The sequence below is a fragment of the Ascidiella aspersa genome, chromosome 2 (genome assembly GCF_963924565.1).
Source record: "Ascidiella aspersa chromosome 2, kaAscAspe10.2, whole genome shotgun sequence".
In the NCBI taxonomy this organism is placed as follows: Eukaryota; Metazoa; Chordata; class Ascidiacea; order Phlebobranchia; family Ascidiidae; genus Ascidiella; species Ascidiella aspersa.
Window position 1 is genome coordinate 34,110,118 of NC_139448.1, and position 27,643 is coordinate 34,137,760.

Genomic DNA, 27,643 nt, shown 5'->3' on the forward strand with positions numbered 1-27,643 from the left:
TTCCAAGTGTTTAGGTTAAACCCAACATATTTCAAAACAACGTTCTTTAATCAAACCTAATACGATTACGTTATTTATTCAGTTACACGTTCTGTTTAGAATAAGTATAAATCTATGTAAGGTGTAGTCTACACTTTAACGCAAGGGCTTCCATAAAGTACACAAGAATCGTGACCCGGGGCGGCTGCAAGAATGTCGAAAGATCCGGGTCAGTCGGAAGTTTATTTGCGGTGACCTTGGATTCGCCCGAAGGTCACCGAACCACGTGGCGACCGCTGAGTGCTACAACCCGGCAGGCCGGCACCCAACCTCGCAATTAACCGCGAAACAACGGCCTTGTGGTCAGAATGGGCGCGTAGCAATTACAAACTCTTTTGTCTCTCGCTTGGCCGACCTGCTAATTTTCAGCTCCACGCTTTCGGAAAAGAAACGTGATGAGATTTCTGCGAAAATCAACAACGCTTTCGGGTGTGGGTGACAGATGGGTAGGAGCTCGCGTTTTGCCAAAGGGTGTAACAAGGTTTGGTTTCGAGTTGTCATTGACAGCTTTCTGTTAAACCTGTGGTTTGTTAATTAACAAACTCGCAGCACATTTTTAATAAAACCTTACAATTACAATCACAACTCAGAGCTTCTTAACCCTTTTCCGCGGCGACCCAACATCTAAAGCGTAGAAGTACAACAACAAGTTTTGGCGACCCAATTCTCTAACTGCACTTTTTGTAAGCGAGTAAACATAAGAAATTGGGATTACTCAGTGCGAATTTAATTAATATTAGCCATGTCTTACGCAATATTCCCAAATTATGGAAAATTATTTATCAGATTTTGGAGCATAATGGTTGGAGGTTGTAGTAAGACGTAATAAGAATATCAAAGCCCATACAGATGATACCTACTTCTACCTACTTCTACCTACTTCTGTATGGGCTTTGATATTCTTATTACGTATTTATCAGATGTTTTATTTTTAATTTTCTAATCTTAATAAATCTGACCATATAAAAACTACTGCACTCGGTGAACCAACTAATTTAAACGGTCACCCAATTTTGGGTCGCGATCCATAGGTTGTGAAACACTATTCTAACAAAGAGCAGAGGTGAAAGTTAACCGGAACGACCCGAAATGGTTCTGGTAAAATAATATTTGCAGATACGCCGAACCATTTAAAATGTTATTTTTTACCATCTCCTTGGATGTATTTAAATTGAGATTTCAGTTGCTTAAGATCGCTTGTTTTGGGCGTCCTATTATGACGTAACTGGTGGCGTCATCTATGAAAATTTTCATGCTTTCCGGAAAAAATATTTCATACGTCACTAATTTTTTTGCTTCGGGCAAATCACAATCTTACCTTTTATTGCCAAAATCAAACCCGGTTTTTGAATAGAACTTGTAACTATGGTTGTACAGTCCACCCCTACTGTAATTATGTTCCTGGCCTACACGTATTGACCAGGCCTCGTTGATTGGGAAATTTTGCTAAACCCTACATGCGCCCAAAATATATTTTTTTGCAAATAAACAAAACAGACCAGGATTCGTAATAGAACTTGTACCTAATGTTGAACAACCCATCCCCACCGTAATTATTTCTAAAAGTTGATGGGATAGGACATTTTCCGCCACATTTTGGATTGTTTGATAATTTAATGTCAACCATTTCGTCTTACGAAACGATCACGCGAATTTGTAAAAGAGCGTGTACCTGTACTGTTGGAAAGCCCACCCCACTATCATTATGTTTCTGGCCTACACAAATTGACCAAGCCACTTGATTGCGACATTTTGCTAAACCCTTGAAACGCGCCCGAAATAACTCCTCTTTCGAAGTAGAACTTTCAAGAAGGTTTTTTTCACTCGAGAGACCGTGCGACTTTTCGCAAAATAACCCTCTACGCCGTTGGACCGCGTTCCGGCTATAAATAGAACGGGCGTGTTGTCAGCTCCAAGTGCATTGGGTCTTTGTGCCGATCGCTTCCCAAACTGCAATAAACGGTTCCCGTTCGGGCTGGGTCCAACGATGACGTAAGCTCGCCTGTGACGTAGCAGACACGGCGTGGAGTAATTTGCCGTCCTACCTTATGTGACAAGCGTGTGAAAATGCAGGGCGGCCCTCGTATACCCTCTCTCGACGCGACAGGGACTTTTTTGCGTGTAAAGGCAAACCCTGCTGGATTTATTTCCACGCTGTGATTCGCGAGCCCGCTCCCCATTTGGGGCGTTTACGTGGTTGACATTGTGCAGTGGTTTCTAAAAGGTTTTACTCATCTGCCGTACAACCTTTGCCAATAGCAGGACCGCTTCAATTTTCGAACAAAAAATATATCGCATAATATTCACACTTACAATTCATCAAATCACTACACATACGAACTTCCTAATTGGCATAACTTTCAAAGGATTTTTTTGAACTCAATGAAGACCATGTGCTCCGGGTATATATTTATAATTTTTTTAAGTTTTGTTTTATTTTTTTGATAACGAACCCTTCTCAAGTGATTGCAACACGGACTCGGGTTTGAAAACAAATAGTTGATGATTGGCCTATAAAGCTGAGCTTTGAAAGTTTAAGAAAAATTAAATGACCTAACGAATCCTCAATATCGATTGACCCCTTGTGTCTAATTAAGATAGTTTTATCTTCACGCAACGTGCAATTTTCAAGTGGAAAATAATAGACCGGTACACTTCATTACGCGTGAGAAATATGTCGTACTTATTTCACCCAATATGGATATACAAATTGTCATTTTATAAATATTTCAACCTTTTAAGGCAGTGTTTCTCATCCTATGGTAGCGAGATGTGGATTTGTAGAAAGTGTGGATTGTAGAAGTTTTCATCGTTAGATTTATGGATATCAGTTCTGAGAAACGAAATAAAACTATCAAAGCCCATACAGAAGTAGGTATCATTTTGAACGCTTCGAATAACAGATGCTGTTGAAAATGGAAAAAGAGTTAATCAAAACGTTCAAAATGATACCTACTGTATGGGCTTTGATATTTTTATTACGTCCTACTACAGCCTCCAACCATTATGCTCCAAAGTTCTGAGAAAGATTTTCTCAAACTTTGAGACTGTTGCGGAAACGATATGAAGACATGACTTATAGTTTAATTCGCACTGAGGATGATAATTTCTTGTTTTGTTCGCTAACAAGTAGTTTATAAAGAGAATCGGGTCGCGAAAGCATCGCTGTTTTTCCTACGTCATATAGTTTTAGGTCATGGCGAAAAAAGTTTGAAAAACACTGTTTTAAGGAATGTAAGGCACCTCTAATTTCGAGTCGCGTTTAATTGCCACGCGGAAAATATTTCTTTTAAATCATTTTTCTTCCAGTATAGACGAAGCCAAAATTGATGTTTGTACAGTTTTGAAATAAAACTTTTTTCGGCGGTAAAAATTGTCACTGCCCAACCGAAAAAAATTCTTAGATCGCCCCTGCTACGAAAATTGTTTCGAAAAAACTACACCGATTGATTTAGATTTCTGTTACAAACAAATAAATAAAGTATATAAATTTTAATCGCACGGGTACTGTTTTTGCATTTGGGTACACTATGCACGGATCTGATCATTACGAGCTTGTATCATCTTCAGTTAATGATTCACATCGATTTATCAAGATGATGTCGATCTACTCGACCTTTTTGGCTTTGCAATTCATTATCAAACTACTCTTTTACAAATTAAAATTTTTTTTTCAAAAGGCATGGCAAGAAAAAAATATTCAGAAACACCGCTTAAAAGAACCGATTTTGAAACGCGTTAATGGCCCGCCATATATCTCTATGCTTTCAGCAGGCCGACTATTAGGGGCCGCAGTTTACTTTGAATTTCAAGTGTCAAGAGCCAACGGTTGCGACACGACAAAAGGTGGTGCGAAGAATTTGCGGCCGAGGTATAAAGTGGTAGCGAAAATTCTCCAGCCAAACCCAGACACTCAACCCGACAGTTCGTCATTTCAACAGCTTTATGCCAACAATAACTATACGGCGATGATGTCGCATCGCTTTAAGTCACCCTCCCCACCTCGGCTAAAGCCCCTCTGTCCGCGATAACAGACTCGTATCCAAACAACTCTGCTCTGACGTAAGGACTCGTGCCAACTGGTCCGTTTTCGGGGCCAATTTGGCAAGTTCAGGTCCCCTTTTACCGCTTTTGAACAGTTTACTGTAAATATGTGCGCTTAAACGTTTCGTTTGTGAGCTGTTTCCCGGTTTAATTGTAACCGACTTCATAAAAATTTATTACAAATTGGGGAATTGATATAAAGTTAATATTGCAATCAATTAGAAGCTTTAGCAATGGGTTTTGTTGAATTGAAAGGCAGCAACCGGGTTTAAACGAATATAGCAAGTAAACAGGTCCAAAAACATATTTTTGAAGAACCGTATAAAATGTTCTTGCATGATTTAAAATAGGCACAAAACGGTGACTTAAAAACATCAAAATTGATGAACAAGTGTTAAAATCCTTTAAGAATTCATTGGACTTCCATTAAAATGCCGGATGAACTCGCAAAGGAATTGATAATAGTCATTATACTAAGTTTAAAGATAAGTATAAACGATCTCCACAATGGGGGACAGGGCTCTAAATTAAAATTAGCTCTGCTTTTAAAACCTTGCCAGGGGTACAAAATGTAGCCTTAAAACACTACAGCTGAAAACGGAACCAGTCCGCCATTGAATCTACCTCATAAACCATCATAACGGTGACAACTCATCGGGGAAAACGGCCTAAAAGAACCAAGAGTTGGCTACGAAATCCGGCTGGAAAACTGCGGTCTTGCCTCTCGCGTGTCTAGCTCGAATCGCTTCGTCGTTGACTTTGTCAACAAATGTCATCGCGGCTGACAGAGACGCGCGCTGCGGCCGTGAGAACACGAAACGTTCCTCTGTAGTTCGCACGATATCACCCCCTCCCCCCAATACCCCTCCCCCGGGGCAAGGCTTTAAACCTGTGACGCGACTCGAACAAAGTCGACAAAAATCCGCCGCCTTTCGAGCGCTCAAAACGGATGAGAGGACTGTTGCGTCATCCGCCCTCGAGCCGGATTTCAAACACGGTTGGGGAGCGCTTGTGCAAGCAAAACGATGGACGACAATAAGCTCGACTCATTCCCGCCTACGCCCATGGCTTATTCTGCTTTCTTAGCGCGGTTCATTTCTCTCTGTTGAGAAAGACTACTGAAGAGCGTGTGTGGAATAAACTGTCGGGAAAACTAATAACGCTTGATTTTCTGTGCGATATGCCAGTCGACATCCTTAAGCTGAGAGCTTCATTGACTCAACTTTCGTGCGCTTAAAGTGGTTACGTCACTCTTATACACTTTCCCGCTTTCCAGTAGGAAAACTATTTCAGACAATCTTTTGAAAAGTCGATTTTTAATTCCAAAAAAGCACAATGTCTGGCAGTTTAGTCTCGCCTTTCTGTAACCGTGGTTTCTTTACCCTTTTTCGTGGTAACCCAAATACTAAGCGTTTGTTTAACAGTGAAGCTTCAGCGACCCAATTCTCTTCACCAAACGTTTCGTAAGCTTAAAATTGAATGGGTGTACGATTCATGTTTTCGTATTGTGACCCATGGGTTGGAAATATTCTATAGAAACACTGTTTGAGGAGGTCTTTTGGAAAATCGAATTTCAACCAGAATCATCGAATTTTAACCAGAATTGTCGAATTTTAACCAGAATCATCGAATTTTAATCAGAATTAACAATACATTGTCTGAACACTTATATACACTGCCAACGCGTTGTGTGAAAGTAAATGTTAGCTTATTTAGATCAATAAACATTTACCGAATACTTAGTTCGTAGGCTACCCACGAAAATCTCTGAAAGGGGAAAACAAAGTCATAATAGTTCGTTTAAATTCAACTAACTATTAAAGCAACATACCATACCCTGCTGCCACACTTCATTCTATTACATACTTTTAACCTGCGTAAAACGTAAATACTAAATTTCACGTTTTGCGTCCAACTTACGCAATTAAGCATGCAAGGACCCTACTAAATCAAATGGCCATATCACAAAACATACCGGGCACCTCAAAGGCTACAAAATGATCAACTTTAAAACACAATAGTCCAGTATGCAGCCTTAAAGAGAATTTTCAATTATCGTCCCATTGGCTTTAAAAAATACCTGAAACATCTGCAACTACAATTGAAGGAAGCATACTTTACTCTACCTTTAAACCAAAACCTCTGAAATTTAGCAGTAACGACGCATGCTAATTTTTCCGCTAGGTGTCTCAGAGCGTCGGGAGCAACTAGGCCCGACAAAGCAGAATTAGCACAACTAATATCACTATTGGAAAAAGAACTGCACCAGAGTCGGAAAATTAATAGAAAACTTTTCCCATTCGTTTCAGAATTTTGACAAATGAAACTTACTGGAAGTTTTATCTTTTCGTTAAACCAACAAACAAACCCATTTTGTTCATATTGTTCGTACGTCTGATTTTCAAGAAAATTTGTTGGGTATTTTCCTAATTATTTCCAATTTTAAATCAGCCAGATATGCTTGGTATTTTTTCGATTAACGTTAGCAAGTAAACAACCTAATTAGTTAATATTGTTTCCGCGTATGATGTTTTTCAGAATCTCTTGGGTATTTTCCTAATCATGTTAAACTAAAGTAAATAAGCCAGTTATGCTTGGTATTTTATCGTTTAACGTTAGAAAGTAAACAACTTAGTTAGTTAATATTGATTCTACCTCTGATTTTTATCAGAATTTCTTAGGTATTATCTTAATTTTGTCAAACTTAAGTAAATAAGCCAGTTATGTTCGATTTTTTTCCGTTCCGTGTTGGTAAGTAAACATCTTAATTTGTTGAGAAACACAAAAATCGGCGCGACCCAATTTCTCCGGCGCGCAAATATTTGCCCTGGTCGGTCGTTTGGCGAAAGCAGAAATCCAGGCTCGCGCCGTTTGTTGAGCGAGTAAAATTAGACGTCTCGCTTGGTTGAACGCGCGCCGCAAACAAAATGTAGCAGCCCGGTTCGCGCGTCACAAGGGTTTGCAGGGGCATTGACCCTGAGGCATTAAATAGACAGTTCATTCTTATTGGTTTGTTTGTTTGAATTCCATGTGTGCTAAATCTACACGGAAAAAATACACAAGTTGGGTGAGCTATGCAAGGATCTGTAATGTAGCTTGGTAAGGGTAAGACTGCAGCCCCGAATTGAACGTTGACACCTTATCAACACCGCTGTTCCTGTTTAACACCCGAAGGTGCTAATAATGCTCGAACTACAGGAACTTGATAATGATAACAATTGCGTCCCAACTTTTATAAGTGATGCTTGAATTACTTCTCAGTCATATTAACTGAAAATGATATAAGCTCGTATCGAAACGTCTCGATCTATTCGACCTTTTTGGCTTTGCAATTCAATATAAAAACACAAGTTATTGGTAATAATCGAGCACGGCAAGATAGCAATTAGGCGAGTATTTTGGTATTAATCTCTTAATGAAATCCAAATACTTTATGCTAGAGTTGTTTCATTTATTTAACCCTACAGGTAGTGTACTATCGAAAAGCTAAATCTAACTATTTATAAAAAATCAATCTAAAAAATGTTTACTAAGTAAGCGTGAGAACAGAAAATAATTTGTTTTTGAAAAAATAAAACATTATCTTAATGGTGAAAATAACGGCCCAAATAGACGTTAAAAGCTGATCACTGATGATGGCATTAGAAATTGCCAAAACGTTTGAAAATAAAGCATGTCGCTTTCAACGTCTATTTGGGCCGTTATTTTCACCATTAAACTGATGAACAGATCCGTATATAGTGTTCTAAAACATTATCGTTATGAGCGTAAATGAAACAGGAAAACAACGAAAAGGTTACAGAAAAAACTAAATAAAAGTGAAACCGACAACGTTTTCGGCTCAAATATTTCCTTGACGTGATTTAAAAAACCCAAATGATTGGCGTAAGTGAATTTACCACTCTCCCTGAACGAATTCCAACATGAGGCTAAATGTTTACCAAGAGGGGGAGGGGCAGGTAAAAAGGGGGTTGGGGCTTGTAGTTGTCGTCAGAGGTCATTTACGCCGGCGCAGAGTGACTTGCTGTGCTCCATTAGCGATGCTTACTGGTGAAAGTGTTTGTGTCGCTTAAGAGTGACGCCCTAAGTCGTGTTGTTACAGTCGCTGGAATAACACTGGGGCTATTTTTCTGCTCTCTTCGGGTCGTCAAAGTATTGTTGGAAGACTGCGACCTGTGGTCAGTTAGGACCGGGCCTATAGAAACCGGTTAAATTTAGTGCGTTTCACGTTTGCCGTTTAGGGCAGGTCGTCAATCAATAGATTGTACAACATCACGCCACTGCTGCACGCAATAACAAAACTTGGCCGACTTTTCTATAGAAAGCGTTGTTCATGGGTCAATATATTTCTATCAGTTAAAAAGATATACGTTATAACTTCAGAGGTAGGACAGGAAAATGCCAACATATGTTTCCCATAAATAACAAACACTTTGTTGCTGTTTTCCTACTAAATACTTTACGATACTGATGCACAGAATAACTTACACAAATCACCACCTTTTAAAATCACACTCAGTATCCACCCCTTCAATTTTCGAAGCTAGGAGGCTAAGGTAATAAATATTTCTATAACCTAATGATTTAAAGTTGTTTTTTATTATCAATTACACCCGCGCAAGGGAAAAATAAAACGCATAGAAAAAGGTAATGGGGCAAAAGTAGACAAAATTGCTTACCGTTTTTAACAGCTGTCTAAAAAAAGAACTTTAAAACTTCATCTTTAAAGTTTATCCCTTTGTTAAGTTGTTTTGATTGATAACTCAACTATAATAAGTGTGCCTTGCTTAGGTAATTACTTACACTTTAAAACTATTTTTGTAGGCTATTTAGAATTGGATGGATATTGTCAGTTTGCAACTGTTTGCAAAAACGTTTGTTCGGTATATACGTGAGAACCAAGACGTAAAACCTGTGGCAATGATTATCGGGTTTAAGAGCTTAGTGGCGACACAGATTAGGCCGGTACGGGTATCAGATAAAACAGATAAAATAGATAAAAGGCTGAGAGGCGCGAACACAGACTTTCACTTGTCGAAATTCTGAGAAGGCGGCTAACAGGTTTTATCAGATCAGGGGTCATTGGTGAAGAATAGACATCCTATTCTACCAGCAGGTTGCAAACGAACTACGAGCAATAATTTATCTCTAGCTGAAAACATTTTTTTATCAATTGGATAATATATAATATTTTGGCGCTGGTCTTGAATCCTATGACAGCGTTCAAACAATTATATTAAATCAAGGCACAATATTTAGGTTATCGGGTGCGGGTTAGCGTTTGGGTGTGGGTGGGTCAAGTATTATTATTTAATATGCTTAACACCCAAACCCAAAGGCTAACCCGAACCCTAACCCAAATAATGTGCGTTATGGTAGGATTCTAGACTAGCGCCAATATTTTTTAACCTTAATTAGTAATACATAATATACTTATAAACAATAATAATAATCAAACTTCAAAATTCCAGTGGGGGACGAGTTGCCCCCCTCACGCCACACTAAGGGTTCTCGGAGAGATTGTCAATTGTGCCGCGAAACTTTTTGTAATTTCACAAAAGAGAGTATTTGTATTACCAATAGGCACACACGCAAATCATTAAAGACTTAAATACGCACCACCCATTACAAGTTAATCATATTGAGACATATACATTTAGTTTGTCGTATGTTAAGGGCGATTGTAAAATGACTCTATTGTTGTTCTTTTAAAAGTGTGCCGCGAAATTTTTAAGATATTTTTAGTGTGCCGCGAGCCAAAAAAGTTTGGGAACCACTGAATTACAGGAACAACACGTGATTACCCAATAGTGCACACTACAGAAATAATTTAAATCAAGAAAATAGTTTGTAAATGGTTCGATAACAGTAAATTGGAGATCGCAGAACGAATATCTACTTGATTAGGGGCATATAGGTGAAGAATAGACACCCCCCGTTCTACCAGCAGGTTGCAAGCAAACCGACTACAAGCAATCCTTTATCTCTAACTGGAAACGAAACACTAATTAAATTGCATTTCTTGCACGAAAGCGGCGTCCGACCACATAAGTGCGCGGACGGTTTGACGCAATAGCGGTCCACTACAGCCTTCCGCAAAGCGTTTTGCGCCGGATTATGACTACTCAAGAAGTGGATACACCCGATGAACTTGCTACGAACTAGCAGGTGACGCCCCTGAATGATAAGCGCCTGTCATTTTTCGGAGACTCGGTTCTTCTGGTGTGAGGCACGAATGAGTAGCTCTGTTGGCCACACCATTGCAAGTTTCGCTTTTGATGATGATGTTCACAGGCTGAGTTAAGGCAGGGCCAAATGGTCTACCGCATTGTCGTTTGACTAGTCTTGCTTTGTAATTCTCACGGTAGGCTATTACAACCGTCATATGCACCACATTTCATTTGCATCTTGACAGCCACTTCGTCAATTTCCTCATTTCTTTAACTGTCATTTCGTTTTTTTAACCCCTTGCCCAGTTTACTAACAAGTGTAATGCTTGTGTCGTGGGTAGCTGGATTTGTACTTTTTTATCCAAAATCAGTGCTACTCTACATTTTTAACCACTTAGAGTTATTTTTCATACTAAAAAAATGTCAGTTGCAATTTTTCTACAGGTATTCTTACTCTTTATTTAATCATTTTTCCATCGTATAACGGCATTGAAAAAAATTTAAACCCGCTTTATTGATAGTAAATTTCCGCTGTTATTCTTACTTCTGACACATAAACATGGCTTATACGAAAAACACAAAGCTCTTGTTTTTAGCAAAGATAAGGCCCTTTTCAACCCTGCAGTTTACTCGACCGCTTCGAAGGCAGCATTCCCTGTTTCATTTTCCCACAAAGCTGCCGAGTAAATAGAAAGTAACGCGTGTTTGCTAATCGCGCCAAACACCACAACAAAATAGCTTTCGTGCCATTTTAGCGACGCTGAAGTAAACAAGGTAGAATTCGGTATGTGGGAATTGTGCCTAACTTTCTATGGATCCATGCTGTTGTATTTTGAGGGTACTCTAGGTCCAGGGTGAAATCTCTGACAATTTCTTGAATGTGCTTTATTTCCCGTTCGCAAGGTACGAAAACGTAGTTTGAAAGGTTCTAGACTAGAGACTGCTATAAGGTGGCCGAGTTGGTTGTAAGGATAGAATCTACGACCAGCGGATTTTGCTTCAGCAGCATGCAAACTGGGCTGTAAAGCACCAAACAACGCCGAAATATCACCGTGTGTCGCCTAAATATCACTGTTTTTGCGAATTACTAAGTTGCAACGTGAATCAGTCATTAAACGAAACGGCAAAAGTAAACGCTTGACGAAATGCTCGTTGCCTTTCGCTCGACAAGTTGGACCGGGGTCTGGTGGTTGCGTTGAGGTGTAGGTTGTATATGTCAGAGATCGTGAGAAAAAAGCCAATGCACAATCGCATGCAGAAGCAGAAAACTTGGAAAAAAGAGTCCAAACAATTTGGCTCAGGTGTTATAATCTGGCAACGGAGGCGCAAAAACTAAGTTAAAAAACATGCCCTTTCATAAAGGGCCAAATATTCTAACTGCCTAGGGAAAATCAAAGTAAATAAACAATTAAGGAGCGGCAAAAATATTAATCGAAGATGGTGTAAACCTGTAATAAAAATATGCATAGCGCCTGCACCCCAACAGTCAGATAAACTTGCGGTCATGTGGTAAAAATAACTGTATAAAGCACAGTTAGAAAAACGACCGTATTCAATTGAAGCAAAGAAATCAATTGGAAAAAGCAGATATAAGACAGAAGTCAGAGAATTTTGCCTAAATCGCGCGCCAACGTTTGCCTTCGTTTGGGCAAGTTTCCACACAAAAGCGATCAGGGCTGTTCACTGACAGTTGCTTTAAACTTCTTTGCAAGTGTTGGAGCCGGAATATGGCAGGAAACGAGGGGACAGGTCGCGACAGTTTTGGCTTGACTCGCCAGTGAAAGGACAGAGAGCCTTTTACCTGGCGATATTGTGTATATGCTGCACCTTACAGTTAGCAGGATCCTAAGATAGCCAGAGGAAAAATTTTAATGAATTAACTTGATTTAAGTGCACTTAAGTCACTGTTTTTTAATGAATTAACTTGATTTAAGTGCACTTAAATCACTGTTTTTTAATGAATTAACTTGATTTAAGTGCACTAAAGTCGCTGTTTTTAAATGACTTATTTGACTTGCGTCTTTTTTAAATTATTTGACTTGACTTCAAAATCACGTGACTTGAACTTTAGATGTTTTATAAATGACTTGACTATGGTAAGTCTTTGTGGCCTATGTCATTACACTGCATTTTGGAAAATTTAGTATGTGGAGCTAAATGATCTGTAGTAATACATAAACTATTGCTACCAGCAGTGATATTATTTAAAGAATAGATTCTCATGGTAATTGTATTTAATTGGTAGAGAAGCTACCCTTTGATTCCTCTGTGATGGCTGACAAAGGTGCGGTTCCCTTATACCAGTGCTTCTAAACCTTTTTTCGCGGCGACCCAAATATTAAGCGTAAGTATGGCGACTGAGATTTGGCGACACAATTGTTTTTTCTTGTAAGCGAAATAAAAACTAGCTGCTTGTAAGCGAACAAAAAATAGGCATTAGCATAAAGAATTTCGAATTTTAATAATTATTCTAAGACATTATTTGTATTGCCTCCTTAATTTTCTTAATTTTTCAAGTTTATTTCTCAGAACCAATCTCAATTAGTATAAACATGTGACTACTGCGGTCGGCGACCCAACCAAATCAAACAGTGACGGAGTGTTGGGTCGCGACCCATAGGTTGAGAAGCACTGCCCTATGCAGAAGGTTTTTGCTACAATTCGGAATCATATCCGAATTCTCCTACTTGAAAATCGTAACGCTAAACTCTAGAAAAATGTTCTATGTAGCGACATGACGTGTGTCTATTGTGGTGGTTCGTAGAAATGCCTTCCGAATTTTTCCCACCCATTGATTGTGAAGCCTTTCTACATGAATGGAAAATGTGTCAGTCAAGTGCATAGCGTGTGTCCATTTGTAAGCCACAGGCCTATAATGTTTGCAAATGCGCAGTACTATCAGATTATAAAGTTAACGATTGCACACTAAGCGGTTTCGCAGCTGGCGCCTGGCAGGATTGTTGACAACGAACGTGTTCGCTTTGCGTCTAAAGGTTCGCTTTCACTTGACATTATTTGGCTGTTTCTGATTATTTGCGCGGAATACTCAGTATCTCTTGTACACAGAAAACTATACCAAAACAATAAGAATCTGTGTAAAAAAAGTACTTTGCTTGGATTTTATTTATAGGGGACTTAATAACTGCGTTAGAAAAACGTTACGACATGTAACTGTGAAGAATATTTTAATTCTACTTTCAATGCGAAGAGCCCTAAAAGTTATATTATTTTTTATTACCTTATTCATCCACTACGAATTTCAAAAAAAAAGATAAATGTACATGATACGAGAGGGCATGTGGTAGGAGGCGGCGAAAAGTCAAAGAGTGGCCACTTGGTCAGCTGACACCACCGGCCAATTTAACTTGACCGCGCAACTGACCCCGGCTTATAGGTTACGGATAAGTGTCCCGCCGAACAAAAGCCCCTGTCAGGCAGCGGGGAATTTTATATTATACGACGAAAGAGCGAGCAAAATTTCCCAAGGGGCAATCAATAGCACAAAATAGCGTCATTTAGCTTCAACCAGGATAGGCTTCACTACTTCAGGGGCTCATCCGGGATTTTGTTTAGGGTTCGGGGGATGAAAATAATTTGAAGTTTCGGGAAAGCATCGTAACTGTAAAAAATATTTATTTATTACCAATGGGAATAAATTGAGGGGATATTTTTGTCTATTTTAACTACGTAAATACACAATTCAAAAAAATCGCTTTTGACTATAAGTGCCGTGCGTCTCGTTGTCTTTTAGAAAATGCTACCAATATTTGCTCGATTCGTCTCATACAAAAAAGACAAGAATTCATGAATCAAAAACGAGCTTTAAAATCAGAAAACATATACACCAACGAGGATCTAACATACACTCGATACAACCTCATGTTTTATTTGAAAAATTTGCCAGAACTTGAGGCTACCGGAACGCACATTGGAGCTATAACGGTAAAAGTTGGGCAGAACTGGTTCAAAAAAACGTGACGTAACACGTTATGTCAAAACCCTGCGTTATTTGTTACGTCAAAACGTGACGTCACATGTTAGTTCAAAATGTAACGTCATAAAGTTACGTGAAAATGTGACGTACAAAAAGTTACTAAGCGTGATGTCACACGTTATGTCAAAGCTTAACGTCATAAAGTTACGCAAAAATGTGACTTCACAAAGTTACTTCAAAACGTTACGTAACGTGTTGTGTCAAAACGTAACGTCATAAAGTAACGTCAAAAAATTATGTCATAATGTGACGTCACAAAGTTACGTCAAAACAGGACGTCACACGTTTTGTCAAATGTACCATCACAAAGTTAGGTCAAAACGTGACGTTTTATTAAAAATACGGAAAAAAATCACTAACAGCGTACAAAACGCCTTTAAATAGTTCAACTTGCTCAGTGTTTAGTTTATGTTGTTTAAAACATAAATTTTACAGGCCATGAGACACACGGGGCCTTTGGGATAACCGGATTTCAACAAAACGGGAAAAGACATATTAGAAACACAATTTAGAATCCTTCTGCATTTACCTATTTATAATAGACAAACGTTATCGTTTGTAAGGGGATCAGGGATAACTCTCCCCCCAACACACACCTGGGCCCCGACCCTTCTTTACGCGGGGAATTTTCCTGGGAATAGATTTAAAGCGTTGTCCTCATTCCATCGTACATCGTAGCGAATGTAGCTGGTCACGTGTAATTTTTTTTTGTATGTGTCAGTTTGTACCAGTTCCAAGATTGCCTTGTCGATTTGGGGGTTTAATCTGACGTTTTGCACCATTAGCCATGTCAGAACGCGAGTCATACTATAAAGCATAATGCTTAGAGGTTGCAGTAAGATACAGTAAGAATATCAAAGCCCATATAAGAGTAGGTAGAGCATTTTAAACGTTTCAAATAATTTCAAAAGGTTCCAAACGAACTTCTGAATGGGCTTTAATATATATATATATATATATTTTTTTTACGACAAGACATACACGAAACACAATTCTTTTTACATTTACCTAGGTAAAATAAGAAAAAAAAATACTTTTTGAAGGGGTATCGGGCAAACCCTTGTATCCCCCCCTACTCTATGCGGGGAATTTTGTTTGCAAGTCGCACGAGCAAAAATTTTCCCACGGTCTGTCGGAAAACCTGACAGAGGGGGTTAGTGCACGACGCGCGATGCCTTTGTTTGTCGCGTCGGGATCGTTTGATGTTTACCCCCTCGCTCTGGGGGGTTTGGGTGACTTGGGGCTGCCGGGGCTGCCGGGGCTGCTTGGGTGTCGCCCCGGGGGGCAAAACGATCCCCCCATAAGCGTCAATCGCGACAGGGGGGCTGGGGTCAAATTTGTGGATTGGCGCGGTTTAGCGCGTCCCCAACATAAACTGACACCCAGGGGGTGATGGTTGGGGTCATTGGGGTTCGGGATAATTGAACGCGGGGGGAAATGGAGTAGCTTTGCGTGCACAGCTGCACACAAACAGAGTCCAGATTTCGCTGGAGACATCAATCAAGCCGCGAAGGCTGTGCATTGTTCTTGAGCTGATTTTAAACAGCTGTAGAAACTGCTACAGTTGAACCACTCACTAGAAATCTTTTGCAAAGCATTTTGTGGTTTTCAGCTTGATTGTGCCCCTGGAATCGCACTTGAAAAGGGCCCGAATTTCGAAGCGTTTTTCTGGTCTTTTACGGGGTTTTACACAGCTGTTGAAACTGCTACTGTTGAAGAACTCACTAGGAATCCATTGCAGGACGTTTAAAAGCCATTAACCTTAAGATTTTTGTATGTTTTTAGCTCGCTTTTGACCTGCATGGAATCAAACTTAACTTAAGGCGTTTGAATATCAATTACTCCCCATAAAAGGCCGTTTGCTGAGGTTTCAAACGGGTTCACACAGTTTGTTAAAACGACTACAGTTGAAACGAGCGTTAGCAATTGCGGAAAACCTATACAGCTATTCCCTCGCGGTCGTTATCTGACTTTGAGGTGAAAATAAACTTAAAAGGTATCCCCCACCAGTGCTCAAACCCGTAGCCTATTACGTCGTTTTTTTAGGTGATTTTGAAATGCTGTATACACTGACATGGTTAAACAGCTGGCTATTATTCTATTGCGGAAAATTTTAAAGTGTTTTAGATGATTTTTGCTGAACCTGGAAGCGAACTTAACAAGTCTCAAATATCGATTAGTGCCCAGGGCCGTTTTCTGGGTTTGAAACGTTTTTTCACAGCTGTTAAAACTGCAACAGTTGAACAAATCGCTAACAATATATTGCGGTACAATTAACAATTTTGTGCTGGAATCAGGACTTAAAATCACCCAGGAATACTTAGCGGTAACCGTCGTTCAGCGGTGGTTTTTACGCCTGAAGCCGAACCTACAGTTCATCACAGTTCATCAATCAGAGCTCAAGGCGGTTTGCTAATCTTTTGATGGGTTTTACACAGCTGAGATTCTGCTACAGTTGAACAACGCGATGTATATTTGTAGCATAGGCGTGCCAGGGTATATTTTACTCTTAATAATTTGTTTTGTAGCATTTATGAGCAGTACCACAACATTTGATCACAGGTATGCCACACTGTAATTGTCATCCATTGTTACGTCACAAACGATTTAGTTAATATAACATTTACTATACATTAATGTACTTTTACTACTTTTAGACAGTTTTTCCTCTTTGACTGTTTTTTGAGAATTGCGTTAACACTAAGTCAGTTGCTGCTCGAAACGGTTTGCTAGCATTGGTATTTGTGTTCGTTACGGCAGTTAATACAATGACAAAAGTTCAACAAAAAATTACAACTTTTTGGCCCCCCCAAAAAAAAACTTTCGGCTGACTATGCCACTGATTTATAGAAGGACCATCTACACCTATAATAGCGCTGTGTTTTCTATGTGGTTTGTGGATTGCAATTAAACTGAAAAACGTTTCGGAGAGGAAAATTTATAGTTCTCAAAACCGTGCGTTGTATTCCGAGCTGATTTTAAACAGCTGTGTGAAACTGTTTCTTAAATCTCTAATAAAAAATGCTCTAACGTTTGGGCGCTGAACATCAGACAAACTTCGCAAAAGCAGTGGCAACTGTAGCTTCAGTCAAACAGCGCGTAGATCGTGTCACGTGGCAGCACCAGCACTCCAGGAGCCTACTGGCTGCGGCTTTGCCCTTTAAAACACGCGCTCGCATTTGATTTCCACGTCTTTCAGACCGCAGGTGATTAGCACTCGCGCCCGCGTTCGCTGTCGAAACACATTGCTGTAATGAGCCGCGATCGAAAACATCGTTCGTGATTCCCTCTCGCTACAGCTAACACCGCTGTACGCTTTGCAAAAAGCTTTAGCCAATCGCGTTTTTTTTCTAATCGGCATCGAAAAATGAGCATTTTTAGGCCAATGTTTTATGTTTTTTTAAATTTAAATGTAAAGCGAAAAAGATTAAGAGAAAGCACAAACCTATTACCTTTTATATAGTGAACTCTCCATTTTATACTAAACTTTCTAATAACTCAAAAAATACACAAATTGATGATAACGGTCACAACAGTTATAATTGGTACTACTGTATTTGCTATAGTTTGGGCTGGCAGTGTTTACCTTAACATTTTTAATGATATGGCACAAGTGTGCTACAATTTGTAGTTTGTCGCTGGTTTAAAGTATTTTATTTTATTTTATATTTCACAAAACCGCCATAAAGTAACATATATCCTGGATTCGGGCGGCATTTCCTAGTGCTGAAGTGAAATCCGTAAGATTTAATCGCGTAAGTTCTCTAAAGTTCACCGTCGATTAGCGACAAGCGTCAGTCGCATTTGTTTTTACGCGACAGCGCGACAGTTAAGCTGATTTAAAACCCAATTTTCTAACGGATGTCTTTAACATTGAAAACAAAAGAAAATTGCCATATAAGCCTAACAACGAGTTGTCGTAAGTTCACTATGGATCAGCGACAAGCTTATCGCGATTTTAAAGGCAAACCTTTTTAATGAATTTAGTGTTGCAGCCAAGCATCGTATCAACTGTAAAACTGTTCTTGCTGCATAATTGTTGGGAGGTTGTAGTAAGACGTAATAATAATATCAAAGTTCATATAGAAGTAGGTATCATTTTGTGCGTTTCGAACAACTCTTTTCATTTTCAACATCAAAGAATAAAGACATATTCGAAACGTTCAAATGTTGCCTACTTCTTTATGGGCTTTGATATTCTCACTACGTGTTATTCGGGCAATTGTTTTTTTTTCCGCCGGAAGAACAGTTTCTACAAAATAACATTTTTGAGTGGCACTTTGAACGTTTCGAATAACTCTTTATTCCTTTCCAACATCGACATTTTTAGCGGCAACTATTTTTTTCTTGCCGAAAAAACAACTTTACAAATGAGACATTTTAAAGTGACACCCTAACATTCAAATTCGGCACCAAACCGTCTCAAGTTCATAGTCCATCGGCGACAATCGTCGGGCGCTTTTGTTTCTGCACAACAGCGCAACGGATCAGCTGGTTTAAGCGCGGATTTCTGGCGTAAGCTGGAAAGGCGAGATGCTGAGAAGTTTCGGCGGCCCGGTCGTCGTTCTGCTAGCGGCCCTTCGTCTCACGACTGTTTGTTTTCACCTGCAACCCGCGCTAGCTTTCTCGCGTGCCTCGCCGACCAGCAGCGCGAAAAACCAACGCGGCTACAACTTTCGCGCAAGGCGGCGGTGCCCAACTCAGCGGAGTATTCGTGTTGTAAGTGTTGGCTGGCTGCGCAAGGCTGTTGGATTAACAGTTACACTGCTTTTTTGTTCACCAGTGAGAAAGGCTAGAGGGCGGTAATAGTAAGCGCTGTGTAGAGACCAGTTTAATTTTAGCCTTTCTTGTATTGATTTAGTAATGAATTTCAAAGCACTGAAACAGTTTGAAAAAGCTGAACGAACGTCAATGGTTTCAAAGATTGTTGACCGCATAGTAAAAACAGGCCAGGTTACATGCAACAGAATAGACTAGATTACACTTATAAGCTGTGCAAAACCCTAACAAATCAGGGTTAAAATGTTTTCAAACCAGCAGCGCGAAAGTGGTGAAGGCTTCGGCGAAAGGCGCGATTAGCCAAAAGCGAAAGCGAGAGCAGATTTCCGCCGCTGCGCCAGGAATTTGCGACCGGATTGGCGAAAGGCGCGCGCGGCCAATTACAAGCGATTAGCGCAGCGGGAAATCTGGCTCAACTGCCAAACCAGCCACAGCACATAGCAGAGCACTCGCCTCGCTTTACGCAGCCATTTCAGCCCGATGTTACTCGAGCCGCAGCCGCCAGCAAAAGCGTTGCAAGCGATCGGGGTCCACAAAGGCGCGTCGCGGCCCCGGGGCCACCCGCAGGGGTCCCCGACCTCCCGAAGGTTAGGCCCTGTTTGGCTACACACGACACCGTGTACGCTGATTTGGATTACATAGTGGAAACGCGAGTGTGAGAAAACGCAAGTTCGCCCTTTTTTGTCGCTTCCCTTTTGCTGAAGAAGCTTGTTTTAACGCGAAAAAGCTTTCGGAAGAAAGCAAGCCTCGTCAGTCAGCAGTTGTGTCCACTTTCGGGGTTTAAAATCGCCCGGGTCAAAGCTGTAGGCTGCGGCGTACTAGCGAGGTGAAATAAGCCCGGGTGTAGCCAAGTTTTCGCACGCCGGAACACGACGAAAAAGCAGTTCGCACGAGCTATTTTAAGGCTCGAATTTCAGCTAATTGGCGTATTCGCGCCGCCTCGAAAAGGGTGCGAGTTCGGCCATAGCTAGCACAGTAATTAGCGCACAAAGCGGTCGCTTCACCTCATACCAACGCCCTGTGTTCTTTGACGTTGCAACGGACAGACAAACTGGCGATTTCTGTTCTCAAAAACCGCTGCTAAGTTATGCTAACCGGCCGCACCTTTGCGATACTGAAACAATACAGTAGGTCAGTCAAGTCTGTCTGGCGAGAAAGTTTGGTTATCGTCTAGCGAGAAAGTTAGGTTATTAAATGCAAAGCTAGAAGCGTAGCTTAACCCCGTGACTGCTGAATTCTTTTTCGCTAAATCCCAAGTTTTAAACGGGTGTTGCTTCATGACTTGTCCTGCAATAGTCTTAGAAGATAGCCAATAAGTTTCTCTGGCAAAGTTGTCTTCCCATTCTAAAACTCAGTCGTAAAACAAAGGCAACGGCTTGGAGCTAGCTCAGTCACTTGTTAGCTTCGGAGCGTCGTAAAAAGAAGGGCCACAATGCGACCGTAAACGTCACCTATATTGCCTCGCAAACGGCGACCGCCAATCTACGGTCCAGGGCCCTTCTGAAAAGGCCGCAAGTCGCGGGCAGAAAGAAACGGGAGAGTCGAGCTAGCGTTTTTGCAGAGGTGCTTTGGCAAAGCGTCCAGACCTTGATCTTGGATCAGTGTTTTTCAACCCCTGCGTCGTGAGCCAAAGTTCGGTCGCCGTTTGATTTTTTTGGGGTCGCCTGCTCGGTTGTATATGCTTAGATTTATTGAAATTAGTTCGGATAAAGATTTCTCTAAGATTCGTAAAAGTTGCGGGCGCGTCCAAATAGAACTAAAAGGTTTCCATATGGAAAACTCCAGACAGAACCACAAACGGTATAAAAAAGATCTAATTCAATTTTATTTATAAAGATCAGAATAATATATTTACGCAATAAGCATTATCAGTTCTACTTGAAAACGTGATCAAATTTCCATTTGAATAAAGCTGTTTTAGATTTCGTTATACCCTTTGTGGTTCTGTCTGGATCTTACGATATGAAAAAAAGATGGGGTCAGTGTTCGAACAGGCTCAGATGCGAATATAAACAATACAAATAAAAATATATTATTAATTGCGAAAGCCCGACGAAGACAATATCTCATGTTTTTTTCGCATTTTCGCATTAGGTTTACAAAAAGTTCAGTAAAGAAAGCTTGGTGTCATACTTAGGCGCCTAGTATATGGGTCGCTTCTAAAAAAGGTTGAGAAACACTGTCTCCGAATTTACGTCGCTGTCGGTTCTTGGCCGGGGAAAGAAGGTACAGAGTGCGGAATGCAGATCGTCGCTCTGCGGGCGCGTATAAAACGCCAAGGCCGACCGTGGTGGCTTTGACGGGCGTCGCAGCGGGGGAGACAGGGTGGTGGGGCTCAGATCAGGAGATATCGCAAGTTTGACGCGCGAGATGGATTAAAAATGGCGGCCATATCGCGTATCTGTACAAACAAATGGAAGAAGCGCACGCCCGCGAAAAAAAAAGAGAATAAAAACTGTCGGTTTGGAAAAGGTAGACAATGGAGCCTCAATGTTTTTTCTGTGTCCTACAGGGCGCCATAGGATACAGAAAAAAACGGACTCGGCCCCGCTAGAAAGGGAATTATTTGCTCGCGGCAAACAGTCGAGTGATGTCGGTTTAATTGGCAGCCGATGCGACGATGCGACGTCGGTTTGTGTGCTCAGTGTAATCCAGGCTACGAGGCGCCCCGGCTACAACAGAAAACAAACGATTGCCCCATTGCGCGCTCGCCAGTTGCAAAGCAGAGTATACAGCAGTTATGATCAAACCGAGATTTGTAGAGTGTGCCGCGAAACTTTGGTATAATTTTTGAATATCTCGCCAGTTTGGATGCACAGCTAACAGAAGTGGTTCTTTAACTGCGTGTGCCTGGGGAGATATAAAATATGCCGCCACGAAGCATTAATATACTTTTACGGATATTCGTATTGCAAAAATATATTGCAGGAAATCATGCTAGACTTGAAGGCGCGCTCGACTTAGAAAAGTGGATAATTTGATGGCATTTTTTTTCGTTGTAGTAAGGTTGATTGTCAAATTATGATTGACGTTTGAGTTGTATGGAAAGTGTGGCACGAATTTTTTTGGTATTTTTCGTAGTAAACTTATTTGTATTAATATTACAAATAGTCGTCCAATCGACTTTGCCATACTTTTTTTAAATGAACTCTGTCGATTAGAAATAGATAAAATGAAATACCCATGGTATTTCTTGCTGTGTCATGTAGTAAGGTCGAATGCTAAGTTATAATTTTTAAAGTTATATATAATGTGTGCCACGAAATTTTTGGAAGTGGTTTAAAAGAAATACGTTTGCAATACAAAAATGCGTCCAAGCAAGCTTGCGAGTTTTAATAAACCCTATTTATTTAAAAGTATTAAAATTAGGATATTCACCTATAACCTTTCCGTGTTCCGAAAGGGATTTGCAATTTGCCACCGTTTAGCAGAGAGTGTGCCGCAATTTTCTGTGATTTTCCGGTGTGCCGCAAGCCGATAAACGTAAACCGTTGTGAAATGTAGTGTCAGACCCTTCACCCCCCGAATGAATAATGATGGCGGCGACGAAAGAGCTTTAACAAACGTTGGCTTGCAAAGTAGGGCTTAGGCCGCTGCTGTTTCCGTACAGATTATAATAGGAAGTCTGCAAGGTTTTATTTTGATGACAGAAGGCAAACACACTGCGGCATGTTGATTTACGCTTGTGTAGCAAGTTTGGAAAATGAAAACCCATAAAGAAGTGATTTATGCAAACGTCCGTATTTGTCTAACTCTAAGGTAATCAGATGGCACTATATAAAGACAAATTGTAGTCGAGAATACAATGTAACTTGTTTTAGTGAAATGCCACCTGATTAAACAATAAAGAAGTACGGTTGCTTTTAGTTAACCTTTATAGAAATCTTAGTTCATTAATCGACACTCTGAAAAAGTTTGTAAAAAAGCATATGGAAGTTTATAAATATGTTTACACCTAAAAACGACACGAAGGTTAGATTTACGAAAGGCTAATAGCCGGCCTCAAAAATAACCCTTACATCTGAGTAAATCAAAGTTGCAAAATATTATAGAAGTCTGCCACCTGTTTTATTCAAGTATACAGGATGACAAATACCTATTTGAAAATATCTTTGAGATATTTGTTTTTAAGAGCGATACCTAATTTAAATGATTAAATATTTTAATGTCCTTTTATATCTGTTCCTTAGTGAAAGAGCGTTACGATTACGTTTACGTTAGCTGTTCAGTAAAACAATTACAATATTTACGGTTTTGAGGCGCTTCATTTCAAGTTTTCACTTTTTAGTAACGGCGAAGCTGTCATGCAAACTCGCACGTATAAGGTCGCATTCTAACTGAAACCTGCTTGTCAAAACGACAACAACAAAAAACAACAGCTTCAAATGAATCAGCGCAGAAACATGGAGCGCTGCACAAACCCGGAAAATGGACTTTTTAGCGGAAATGACGAAATGCGACGACGACTGAATCCCCAGGTTCAAAGCGACAGCGCCGACGAAAGCGTCAACGGCGATTTTACGAGTTACAATGCCAACAGCGGTTCGGCGCTAACCTGCAGCTGTCCCCTGACAAGGCCAATGCGGAACCAGCAGTTCCTAAACGGCCAAACGCGTCCGGGCGGTCCTATGGTCAGAAAATGGCCCAGAAAGCCCATTTCCTTTTCGGCCCACCGGCAAACCCTAACTCTTTCGCCTTCGAGGCTCGCAAGCGGATTTTTACTCTGGACATTTATCGCCAACCCCATTCTGCTGGGTTTCTGGGAGCAGCCAATCGGGGTCCTTTTGGTCGAGGGGTGTTTCCCAGGGCCCCATAGTGGTCCCGAACGCCGTGGCAAGGGGATTCAACCGATGCGTGTGGGTCAATACAAGCCCCACATGTCTGAGCTCACCCTGGGGGCCAGTGGGCCGGCCGAGGGTCCAATCGCCCGAAATTCGAAGCGATTTCGCCAGTTGATGGAAAGCTACGACCCTATGGTGGTTTTCAAAGAGGACGCGGGTTCGGAGGACAACAGCAGGCACATCATGTCCAGGGTGAGGCTCTATGTAATGTTGGTAGTGCCATTTACCCAACTAAATATGTCTAGCGTGATAACGAATCTCTAACTAAGCCAACAAGATTAGGTAAATCGACATCATCTTTATTAGAAGACGGTTCGATACAAGTTGTATCATCTTCAGTTAATGTGATTAAATTAAAGCATCACTTATATAAGGGGCGCAATTGTTATTATTCTGAGTTTTTAGCCGTATTAACATATCTGCATATTAACTATTGCTAACTGGCACAAAATATTAATCAAAAAACAGCTCCTTTAATTGGTCGCTGAAAGATTGGAGAAAAATGGAATTCATTTTTTTGAATAAACATATTTGGGTACGGTATTTTTAACGACATTTAAAAATTAAAGACTTTGAGAAGCACTCAAATAAAAAGATATTACTATTGTTTTGATCCCGTATAACATTAGTTTTACCATTCGTTTTAGAGTTTTGAAATAATTGAAGGACATGTTATAGGTTTATAGATGAGTCTGCCGACCATTTTAGATCTTCACGTTAAAGCACTGTAGTCTGCTATAGTATCATTTTACCGGTGTGAGATTAAACTAACTTCTAAATTATTGGGACAAATTTGCAAGTATATATTTGAGACTGCATTAGAAAGGTTAGGTTAGAAGATCTTTCCGATTTCCTGCAAATATATTAAAAAAAACCTGTCTTCATAAATAAAGTAAATTTGTTTGTTGTTTGTACAATCATGAGAGTTAATTGTAAGTGCTAGTTTTTAGGCACATTTGCACAAATACATTTGCACAAATGTATCAAGGGGCTGTGTTTGGTGGAAACTCTAATTGTTCCCGTAGATAAATATTTCTGTCCTTGTATATGCTTATATATGCTGGTGAAAAAGGGCAGAAAAACATGTGCAAAAAAAATCATTTTTTACAAATGTTCGCATCGCCCTATCTCGGTGCCGAATTGAGTCGACCAAAACGGATTTAAAATTGCGGTGCATAAAAGTCACGTCCACAAATTTTTTTTCCGAAAAAAGTTGGCATGAAGTGCAAAAACAGAGGCCCGGTGTTTTGCTAAGTTTAGAGCGTATACTTTGTCGCTGTAGCGGCGCCTCGCTGGCAAATTACACGCCTTCAAAATCCCAGATTTGCTCGGTCGCACTTTCTTTTGATGTGGCAGGTACGCGCGTGCGCGGCCGTTTCCGCCCCCTTTTCCTACACCCCTAAAACACCCCCATGGGGGAGGGGGGCTTAAAAACGCGTGAAAACTCAAAGTCTATCTTCCCCTCGCTTCTTTACGTTTCACGCGTGACGACGATCGACGCGGTTCGCCGCTCGCGAGTGTTTAACTTTACCACTTAACCACTTTCGCAGGCCGAAAACGCGCCCTGTTTTCACCCCCAGCCCCCGTTTTCGACCCCTCCCTTTTTTCGCGCCACCGGCGATAATTGCGCGATCCTGAAAGTGGCGGGTTTCTGACGCTTTCAACAACGACAAGCGATTTGAACTTATTTATGTTTTACTTGCTTGAATGCTAACCTTGGTTATGGGCTGCAAAAATTTGTTCACAGTCTTAATTTGAATTATTTTTGTTTTGCATTTTATTTCTTCACACATTTCTCACCTCCTTGCAGTGTTGTAATGAGTTAAGTTAGTGTCTCGACTTAAGTGCACTTAAGTCACTGTTTTCAAATGACTTGACTTAACTTAAGTCGTTTTGGTAAAACGGCGTAACTTTACTTGAATCGTTTAGTTTAGACTAAAGACTTCACTTGGACCTTTTGGGGGAACTGATACTTGTTACTGTTCAAGTTAAGTGGTAAAAAAGCGAAAGTGGTGGGAAAGTTAAATATGCGGTACATTGGGAAAATATGGGGTACACCCTGTTTTTCACCCTCCCTTTCTTCACCCCCTCCCTTTTTTGAGCGATAATGGCGCGATTTGGAGAGTGACGGGTCCCTGACACTTTCAACAACGACCAGCGCTTTGTCGTTTATCGAGCGAAACGGCCTCGATGCGTTGAAAGCGCAACCTCTTGTATGAGTTCCCTCGCAAGTGGCCAAGTTTCGTGGCTTTTTTTAAGGCCCAGTCCTCCTAAAATGGCCAATTTACCGGCGGTCGATACCCGATGCCAAGAAGTCGTATCGGTACTACCAAGTTAACATAGAAATTTTAGCAATGGTTTGCCAATTTTTCTACAATTTATTTAAATTTATTAAACGATACTAAAGGTAACTGGACTTCTTAACGTTAAAATAAGTTTTAGCCTAATAACCTGAAAAAAATGGACTGCCAAAATGGCTAAAATCAAAATGAATACAACAAAATTATGTCGCCACGCCTTAGCTCGAGTTTATTAATCAATCTCTAGTAATTCGTGAACATCAGAGATATTTTTACCGACTTAAGTGTATCGAGTCATGTTGTTTTCAGTCGCTCGTTAGAGTTTGTTTAATTTCTATTTCCTGGTATCACCGTTTGGCGGTTAAACGTGATTGTAAATTGTGTAATTCTCAAATGAATATACGGTTTCCCAAACAGGTGCGTGTATTGGCGCTAAACTATAAGAGGGATTTTCAATGAAATCATAACCTCAAAATGATAAATCAAAGACTTGGATAAACGATAATCTTTAGAATATAAACTAGAGCAACTATATATAATCCCTGCTTTTGTACTGCACTGCCACCCACCCAGTTGATGAGTAAGTACCAATGTTGTAAACCAGTATTTTCAAATAAATTAGGTCCCAGTCAATTCGTTTGCAAAATAAATTAGGCACAAGTCAGTCATTTTAACAATTTGCAAGCTCGGTCCCAGTCCAAGTTATTTATTACACAAGTCAATTTCAAGTCAGAGCAATGGCATTATAAATTGATATTAAGCTTTTCAAAAATTAAAATTTTCACTGTCTATTCTGACCAATCATTTGTCTAAATAATTTCAGTCACTTCAAGTCACTTTATTAAAAGATCTAAGTAAAATGAAGTTAAGTCATTTACAATAGCGACTTAAGTGAACTTATGTCAAGTCAGTACAACACTGGTCAATATTGCTGTACAACATTATTTGACATAGCGTGGTTACGTATTTTGATTAATTTAAAATAAACCAGAAAAGTAAACTGATCTTATACAACCTGTAGAAATAACATAAACCTCTTTTCACAGCAAGACCGTTTTATAGTAGGGGCGGTATCTTCAATCAATTTTAATTTACAAATTTTTCCAAAAATAGCCCAAGTTTATGACGTTTCGAATAGTGACCTTTAGGCCTTGTAGAGTTTGCCCACCCCTGCTACGAGACGCAAAACAAATATCAAAAAGCCTACACAGAAATGTGTAAAATTGCGTGGGCGTAAATAAGGCTTTTCATAAAGAAAGGGCGTTCGCACGTAAAACGTCACATTCTTGCTAGGGGCACTGACCCTAATCTTAGAGCTTTTATTAAACTGTCAAGCGAATATTTTCGCCCCTTTTTGTAGTGAATCGTCAATCCAATTTTTCCGTATTTGTGTGTTTTTAAAGTGAATCGTCAAGCCAATATTTTCCTTGGGCTTTTTTCCCTTAAAATTAGATCGTCCAGCCAATTTTTCCTGCT

At 40.2% G+C, this 27,643-nt stretch overlaps 1 protein-coding gene across 1 annotated transcript in view; it reads left to right on the forward strand.

The window, feature by feature from the left end:
• Positions 1 to 23,142: 23,142 nt before the first annotated feature.
• Positions 23,143 to 27,643, forward strand: part of LOC146165440 (indian hedgehog protein-like) — a 28,088-nt gene continuing 23,587 nt past the window's right edge. The window contains exon 1 of the mRNA XM_083381855.1: positions 23,143 to 24,059. Coding sequence (XP_083237981.1) covers positions 23,412 to 24,059 — 648 coding nt within the window. The 5' untranslated portion in view covers positions 23,143 to 23,411. The remainder of the gene's footprint in view (positions 24,060 to 27,643) is intronic.